Source organism: Triticum urartu, chromosome 4A (assembly GCF_056163025.1).
Source record: "Triticum urartu cultivar PI428250 chromosome 4A, HENAU_Tu73, whole genome shotgun sequence".
In the NCBI taxonomy this organism is placed as follows: domain Eukaryota; kingdom Viridiplantae; phylum Streptophyta; class Magnoliopsida; order Poales; family Poaceae; genus Triticum; species Triticum urartu.
Genome location: NC_141876.1, coordinates 155,690,096 through 155,699,170, shown reverse-complemented (window position 1 = coordinate 155,699,170; position 9,075 = coordinate 155,690,096). Strand labels below are relative to the sequence as shown.

Here is a 9,075-nt window from a genome sequence, read left to right as displayed (position 1 = left end):
TCTCTCTCCTCTTTAAATGCTTTGCCACATCATATTTCTGCCTATGTGGCACCCTTAGCACCTGTACACCGTGGAGCACTGCGAAGGGCCTATGATGACCCCAATAAGAACCAATGCTAAGCACGTGGACCTAGACAAAAAGACTACCAACCAATACATGAAAGAGTTTTATTGCTAAACAATTAAATAAAGGAGGCTTAGCTACAAAACCTAAGCACCAATGCATTGGGGACATTAGTTGCTAAGCATTTTAATGCACTTAGCACCCCACTTTAGCACCAATGCATTGGGAGAGGTCTAATCCTCTTGGCCTTTTCCTCTCAGTTTCCATCCATCCGGGAATCGGAGCAACACTTCACCACTTCTCAAGATTAATCACAAGCAACCTACTATGCAACACTGAATATTTCCCTCCATAAGTAACCTTCTATTAAAATAGTATTCTCTTCATGTACAGAAAGAATAAAAATCATGTTAGAAGCTGGGAGAGCTCAGGGAATCCGGTTCTCCTAACTGCAAAGCTGGTTGCAGAGCTGGTCTATCTTATCTTGCGTAGCTTCGGCCACAATGTAGCTCCGGTATATCCCTTTGCCTTCACATGTCAAGTTCAAGGTATTTCCCTGTAGCATTGCCTGCAAGGAAATGGAATTACGGAAAATAGCATTAGCATTTAGCATGTAGCGGCGTCCCGTGAATGCATACTCAATCTCAACTGTGAAAGGGGCATCTCTGATACATCTGGCCATAGCGTCTAGCCAAAGAAAATGAGTTTGGTTCATATTGATCCAAAAGCACATTTGGTTCTTCAGCTTGTAGGTTTAACTTGCTTGTTAGCTTTTGCAAGACGCAAAAACGATGTTTTCCACTATATATGCTTGTAACTTTTCTTTTCAGGTTGTTATATTTCACTTGTTAGCGGTGACAAAAGTACTTCCAAAGATACAGAGGGAGGAACTTCCAATTATCTTACTGTGCATGTTGTCGGTGACGAGTTGCACTTCCATTTTTTAGTAGGAACACAACTGAGATAATGGCACCAAGAACAGTGATCGTTCGCATTATATCCCCGGAAAAGCAGAACTATAGCCACTGTGAACCTGTAAATTTCAGATGACAGGTATCATCACGGGGAAAACATTTGAAAGTCAAAAAATAAACGGGGCTTCAAGAGGAAAATCTGTAGACTCACCCGACAATCAACAGAACAGCAGCAACTATCCACAATATATATTGATACGTCTTGTGCTTGCGTTCAGCAGGAGCAGCTTGTGGTCCAGGTGCTACTCTTCTCTGGTTAATCCACGCAAATTGTGGTCGAATGAAGACAACAAATCCAAGAAGGAACCCAGATATAAGACCCCCAATATGAGCAAAGTTATCTACTCTGGGGAGTATCCCAAGGGCCAAGTTCACCACGATTACAAGTACCAGGGTTAGTAATGCTGCCACCTGAAAATAAGGGGAAATATCACACCATTTAATTGAACAAGTCATTCTTGATGGACAAGACCGAATCAGTTTGCTGCAACAACTACTATTATACTACTCCGTATTACTGAAGAGTCTACTGCAATATTAGGAAAACAAACCTTATTTGCATAGAGTGACCAATTTGTGATGAGTTCAGAAAGCATCGACCCAATCAGTCCAAACAAAGCACCAGAAGCACCAACGGAAATACTTGCTCGGATGAAGAGAGCAGACATCAAGCTCCCACCAAAACCAGAAATGAGATAAACAAGACCAATCCTCACTGTACACCATGAACATAAAAAAAAAATCTTCAGTACTGTAAGGCATAGAAGCATTTAAACCGCACACATATCTATTTCATCAATTAAACTAGAACTTGGATGAACTTTCATGCATATTCTTGGAACTTTTCGTAAACTAATCAGTGATATAGATAGGATAATTTGAGGTATTCCTGTATTTCAGGAGTTGTGTACACTAGTACAGTATGGTGCCTCTTGGTTCAGTCTAGGTAGCTTATCCGCGCGGTTACAAAATCCTGATATTTTTGGTTCCACTATTGAAGATACAGAACATATGATGTTATTTGTAAAATGTCTGTAGACTACTAGAGACTTGGATCCATGAAGCGATATTTCATTATAAGAAATTTATCTAAAGAAGCTTGCCAGTCCAGTTATAACAGAACCAGGGCCATTGGAAAACAATTGATAGTATATAACTTTAATCTGTTCCTTTTTGTTGAATTCAAGAAGGCTCAGGCAAAAAATGCAAACAATGCTTTCACTTACCAAACCCAAATTCTTGTTCAAGTCGAATACCAATAAATAGAAGGCAAAGCACGTTGATGAGTAAATGAACAACCCCGGCATGGAGCCAGATACACGTAATCAGACGCCATCCCTGGCGACCTTGCACAACTTTAGATACATCTAGAGCTCCCATCTTCAGCAATCTGGCATGGAAAATGCTTTCTTAGTTCTGAAATTCAAATATGCATGACAAATATCCTATTTTGTTTGCCATCATTTCTTTCCATGTCCTTCGTTTCAAATGAAGTGATGCAACATACTTTGAAAGATCAAATTCACTGTAGCTCTTAGTAGATATCAATCAACTGACCAGAAGTTAACACAAAAAAGTTCCCAGTTCACCCAAAAAAAAAGCAGAGCAAGGGTGAGGTTTCTGAAAATATCTGAGCAAACTAGTTATACTTCTAATCAAGACCGAAGAATACATATAGGTTATAATCTAATACTCCTTCCGTCCCACAATATAAGATCGTTTTTCAAGCTATGTAGCTTGAAAAACAATCATTTTGTGGCATAATCCTCACTTCTTAGTTGTAAACACAGCATGCAACTACCGCTGTTCATTGAATTTGCACTTCCAAGATAACATAAAAGTCAAATTGCGGGCAACACCATAAAAGTCCAATTGTGCGGTAACATTATTGAAGTCAAATTGTACAGAACCATCAACACCTAGAACGGTTGACAAGATAATCTGATTTTTTCTCAAGTCATCATCAACACCAATCACGAGCAGAGGATAGATTAAATCAACTAAAGCTAACAAAGCTACATAAGCCAATACCAAGTGTAAAGATGTCCTACACCTGACTTGGCAAGCAAATTGCTTACGTCTACATTTAATATTTCAGCTGTTAGTTTCTTCTTTGAAATGGACGGCAGGAGCTCTGCCCATTCATTAGAGAAACTAGAACTTACAAGTATAACACCTGTCCCTAATGAAAAGGGACTTAATGATCAGTTTCAGAATACTTTTGTAACCCCAACTTAATTACCAACTCAGTAAGAAGGCTTTAGTTTTATTTGATGAGGAAAAAACAAACAGAATTCTAAACTTGATTAGATACATTGAAAGATCGTCCTGCAGAGTTCACACCTAGAGGATCAAGACTGATTTTTAGATGGTCTGAAACTCTGAATGTTTGTGTACCTTATACAAGTTTCCCCTCAAAGACTTGTGGATTGCTAGGTCACAAAATTCCCTCATCCACAAACCCAGGGAAAAAAAGAATCAGTATGTCTCAAACGGAAGCATCAGTAGTTCTTCCAATTCTAATTGCAAAATAGAATTCAGGGGGGGGGGGGGGGGGGGGGGGGGGGGTCAGTGCTAGTCTCCCTCTTGCAGAAGTAAGCAACCTCAACCTAATTGAGGACCAACCTCAATTGTTCGAGTGTAAACACACGAGGTGATAAACATGTCAAGAAGAAGAAAGAAAGAAAATATCATTTTGAGTAGATCGAGTTGGTGCTGCCGTTTGCAATTGTACTGGTGAGTAAGAAAGGGGAACGGGAAATTAAGTCTTGTCAATCTTTAACTAGACTCACTGTCCTTCTCTAAGCAAGCAAGGAAAATGCAGAGTTGGAGGAAGCAAACAAAGGGGGGAGGAGGAAGAGAAAGAGGAGGGTAGCAGCTTGCGTACGTGGTGGAGGATGGGCCGAGGAGCGGGTTCTCCTTGAGCGGCTGGAAGGCGAATCGGCCGAGGAAGCCCGCGGAGCAGTTGCCGGCGCTGCGGTTGGGGCAGTCGTTAACGAACATGGTGACGAGGAAGACGGCGACGCAGGCGATGGAGGCGGCCGGGACGAGCCAGGGCGTCCATCGGCGGTAGTAGGGGCGCGCCCTGAGGCGTGCCGAGTTGGGGTGGTGCACGGGCGGGCGCTGCGAGCGCTCGACGCGGACCTCGACGGCGCCAGTGCCCGAGCCGGGGCCGGGGCCGGCGCCCGCGGGCTTCATCATGGCGTAGGAGAAGGAGGTGGAGGAGGGATCCAAGTGGGGGGCGGGGGGGAGGAGGCTGGCGGAGGAAGCGAGGGAGGGCGGCGAGGCGTGAGGAGTGGGGGACGGGACGGGGGAGAGTTGTGGCCTGGCTTGTGTTGGTGCTGGCGGGCAGCAGAAGAAGACGCTTGCTTTCGGCCGCGAGGGGAGGGGAGGGGAGGCCGCGTTGTGCTGGTCTGCTTTCTTTGACTCTGTTTGCCTTGCGGCTACAACTGTCAGGGTCACACAGACAGGAAGGAGGGGGAAGTGGTAGCTTGAGAGAGAAAGAGATTGCTTCAGCTGCGTCGGGTTGCGTAGCCAAGGAGGAAAATGATGGATAAATAAGGATAAGTGAAATTCCTGCGATGGATTGAAGGAGAGTAGTTGTGGGCGGCGGTGGGTGGGTTGGACGGTTGGCCAACTCCGGCTGCCAAATGGAGCCAGCAATGTAGCGTCTCATCTCCTTAGGCTGGTCATAGTGGGGAGAAACTTAGACTAGTGTCATATGCATGACACTAGTCTAAGTTACTATCTTTATAGTGCAAAGTAACATAGTACTAGTGTCATATGTGGCTTCATTTAATAGCGCTATGTTACAGTAACATATTATGTTACTATTTCTCATTAACTACTTACCACATAAGCAAAAAATTCTCGAGGTGTGCTATGTTACTACCTAAGTTACTCCCACTATGATTAGCCTTACTTACTTACTTGGGTAAAAGTGGATCATCTGCACGGTTGGAAAGCGGTTTTCTTTCTCTAATTGGCCAGCTACGCACTTGCTACGAGTAAGTTCCATGATCCTATCATTCGTCATCCGTCACTGCCGATCCATCTGTCGCTATATACGCCAGCTTTAGCCATTGGTGCAGCTAAATCGGGTTTGCTTCGTGGCGACACATGCGCAAATTGCACCTCCCCACACGTTTGCGGAACCACCTGTCTCCATCTATCATCTTTTCTCCATTGTGCTACACCGTGAGTCCGTGACCCTATTAGAGCATGTCTAGTAAAGCCCTCAAACCCTTAAATTTGGTTTTAGTTTAATTGATTGAAAATTGGTCATTTTTAACACTTTTAAGGGTTGAAAAACAGGGGCAAAGACTATAACCTCAAACCCAACCCTTGCCCCAACCCCAACCCTTAAAACTGTCATTTGACATATCACAATTTTCACTAGAAAAATACAATTAACCTTTAAACAAACACGGAAATGAAGATCATTAATGCACGTCTTTGCCCCAACCCCAACCCTTAAAACTGTCATTTGACATATCACAATTTTCACTAGAAAAACACAATCAACCTTCAAACAAACACGGAAATGAAGATCATTAATGCATGTCTTTGCCCCAACCCCAGCCCTTAAAACTGTCATTTGACATATCACAATTTTCACTAGAAAAACACAATCAAATTTCAAACAAACACGGAAATGAAGATCATTGATGCATGATTTAATAGTTTACATCACACAATCATCATCTTCCCCCTCTCATCGGCACCATCACCAAAAAGTTGCACCTGGCGCCATCTCCTAGACCACTTCCACGTCCATCAAGCACCTCCATTGGCGCCATCTCCTAGTCCTCCACACCGCCATCGCCACCACCACTCATCGGAGTGTCACCTCGAAGAGTAGAGGACGCACCACGGAATATCCCCTTCCTCTCTGCGATGTCCTGCTTGTACTCCTTCCACCACATCAATTGGTCTTCATCCATGTCCTTCTTGGACATCATCATGTGCTCCTTATCTTCCACCATGAGTTTTTTCCATGCCTTTGCTTCTTTGACCTTGATCATCCTATCCTCCAAGTCGGCCTTGCGCTTGGCATGTTCACACCTTGCTTCAACTTGTGCAAGCTTCACATCTTTCTTCTTCTCGTTGATAAGAAGCTTTGTCTCCAATGTCTTCATTGTCAATGCCTCCCTTGACTTCATCATATGTTCTATCTTCTCCCTTATGCTTGACGCCTCTCCTTCCATCTTCTTTCTTAGCTTATCCTTCTTGTTTCCGGCGGGCTTGTGCTCGTTCCTTCCCTCCTCTTCACTATCATCCATCCTAAGCATTGCCGACTTCTTGGGTGCGGTCTCTTGATCCCTCAACTTTCACTTGTCATAAGTTTGAAGAATTTCCAAACATGTTTAAATGGGAATGCTTTGCCCTTGGAAGCGGCCATCTCCTTGTACCTCAAGTCGGCAATTGCCTCCTACAAACCCACCAATGGCATAGTAAACATATATGTACTCACATAACAATAGCATAAAAAATCAAAATAAATGTGAAAAACATATATGTACTCACATAGTCACTCTCCACGGTTCCACTAGGCGGTGCATCCTTCACTTGGTCCATTGCCGCACTCCAATGAGCACAATGAGGCTTCATCAACTCCCACCGACCTTGAAGCGACCGGTAACTACGAGGGATGTACCCATCGGTCTTCGTCTTGATCTTGCAATAGAAGTCCTCTATGCGTTGCCAATAGCGTTTACCAGTTTGATCGGTACCGGTGCTTGCATCCAACCCCACATGTGCCCAAGCACGAACCAAGAGAATATCTTCGTCCTCGCTATAGTTTGTTAAGCGCACGGTGGGTTTTGCAACGGCGGCGAACGCCTCCTCCTCTATCTCGGTCACCTCCTCCTCATCTTCCCCTTCCTCCTCCTCATCACCCTCTTCCTGCAAGTCATCACCAAACCCAAAGGGTTCGAGAGAAGGAGCCCCGATGTCCACCTCCGCTTCTTCGAGAAGCCCCATGAACGACATTGGCGGGGCAGGCATTCCGTCGAGCACCTCGTGCACGACGGGCGGAGGTGCGGGGGCCGGGGCGGGCGTCGGCTTCTTCCTAGAGGTGGCCTTCTTCACCTTCGGCGCCGCTGCCCCCTTTGGCCCAAGGGAGGGCTTTTTCCTCACCTTCGGCACCGCTGCGGCCGGGGCAACGGAGGCGATGACCGGGGCGGGCTGGGGGAGGACGACGTGCTGGCCAGCATGCCGCCTCTTCACGCCGACGGCCACAACTGACGGCACCTCCGGCGCGGGCGGAGGGAGCGAGGACGGGGCCGACGCAGGCGTCGCCGAGGCCGAGGCCGAGGGCGGGGGCGGGGCGACGAGCGTATGGAGGGAGGACGCGGGCGGGGCGACCGGGGCAACGGAGGAGTCCGGCGGCGCCTCCATGGCTCGCCGCGGGGGCGACGTGATCGACGAGGCGTCAGACGGGAGGGAGCGCGCGAGGGGGAATTTCCCTCCCACGCAATGACCGATGGAGTGTGGGTTGGAGGTGGGTTTCCCTCTCCAATCCTCACTTTTACAGATTGGGAGGGCAACCCTAGATCCAATCCATAAATTTTTTTTAAGGGTTTAGGGGTTCTATTATTTGCCCTTTTTTGTTTCAATCCGTAAAAAAGGTTATTTCTGTTTATTTGAGGGTTTAAGGGCTCTACTAGACATGCTCTTAGGCCTTGTACAATGCAAGGTGCTTAGGAGAGGTGTTTGAAGAAATAAACCAAGCTTTTTTAAGCACCGGTGCTTATTTATACAAGGTAGACGCTTAATTAGGTGTCTCTCCTATAGAAATAGGCACCGATGTTTTAGAAAACCCGGTTTATTTTTCTAAGCACCTCCCTAAGCCTCTAGCATTGTACAAGGCCTTAGTGTTCTAGGCTCGCATGAAGGAAATATGCCCTAGAGGCAATAATAAAGTTATTGTTTATTTCCTTATTTCATGATGAATGTTTATTATTCATGCTAGAATTGTATTAACCGAAAACATAATACATGTGTGAATACATAGACAAACATAATGTCACTAGTATGCCTTTACTTGACTAGCTCGTTAATCAAATATGGTTAAGTTTCCTAACCATAGACATGAGTTGTCATTTGATTAACGGGATCACATCATTAGGAGAATGATGTGATTGACTTGACCCATTCCGTTAGCTTAGCACTTGATCGTTTAGTATGTTGCTATTGCTTTCTTCATGACTTATACATGTTCCTATGACTATGAGATTATGCAACTCCCGTTTACCAGAGGAACACTTTGTGTGCTACCAAACGTCACAACGTAACTAGGTGCACTACAAAAAAAAGACACATCCATGACATTTTGGGCCGAACGAATTTTTTTTCTGTCATACATATGACACTTCTATGACGATAATTGTGACAAAACCCGGTATCATCATAGATGTGGTGGGCTCCTACTTCTATGACAAAAAATCATGATAGAAAATGGGCTTTTCATCCTGGGCGGGCCGGAGACGCAGCTGCATGACATTCTTTGGGCCGTCCATGACGGAAAAAACCGTGGTAGAAGCGAGGGCGAGGAAAATTTCGGGGAGTTCCCGGTTACGGTGGGAGGTCGGGGGCCGAGCGATGCGCGTTTCTCTCGTACACGTACGCGCTTGTGTGTGAGGCGTTGGCTCTAACTGAACCCGAGCGAGGCGTTGGGCTCTAACTGAACCCGAGCGATTGCACTGCAGGCTACGCGTTACTGAACCTAAGCGATCGATCGAGGGCTGTTAACTGAACCCAATCGAGCGATTCCTTCGCTACTGCTGCTACTGAAGCCGATCGATGCTGCCTCTGGATGAACAGTGAGCGTTGCGGGGGGGGGGGGGGGGGGTTGGATGAATAGTTCCCGGTGGGGGTGGATGAACATGACCCCGTGGTGTTGCCTCTCGATGAACAGGACCCCAATCGATCGAGCCGGTTGGGGCTGGATGAACAGGACCCCGTGGAGGGCTGGATGAACAGGACCACCCCGTGGAGGGCAGGATGAACAGTAGATGGTGGAGGGCAGGATGAACA

The 9,075-nt window shown here is 46.1% G+C and overlaps 1 protein-coding gene across 1 annotated transcript; it reads right to left on the bottom strand.

Moving 5' to 3' along the window:
• Window positions 1–387: 387 nt before the first annotated feature.
• Window positions 388–4,527, bottom strand: LOC125551278 (RHOMBOID-like protein 2). Its single transcript, XM_048714453.2, has 6 exons — window positions 3,926–4,527; window positions 2,265–2,428; window positions 1,590–1,753; window positions 1,190–1,449; window positions 971–1,097; window positions 388–632 (listed from the first exon to the last, which is right to left on the bottom strand). Exons 1-6 carry the CDS (start codon window positions 4,237–4,239, stop codon window positions 510–512), a joined length of 1,152 nt encoding a protein of 383 aa, XP_048570410.1. The 5' UTR covers window positions 4,240–4,527; the 3' UTR covers window positions 388–509.
• Between the last annotated feature and the right edge of the window lie 4,548 nt (window positions 4,528–9,075).

Coding starts and splice junctions, on each gene's coding strand:
- LOC125551278 (XM_048714453.2), bottom strand. CDS start 4,239: ATGATGAAGCCCGCGGGCGCCGGCCCCGGCCCCGGCTCGGGCACTGGC. Junction 1,754..2,264: donor TGAACAAGAATTTGGGTTTG/GTAAGTGAAAGC, acceptor CATGGTGTACAG/TGAGGATTGGTCTTGTTTAT. Junction 1,450..1,589: donor GGTCACTCTATGCAAATAAG/GTTTGTTTTCCT, acceptor CCTTATTTTCAG/GTGGCAGCATTACTAACCCT.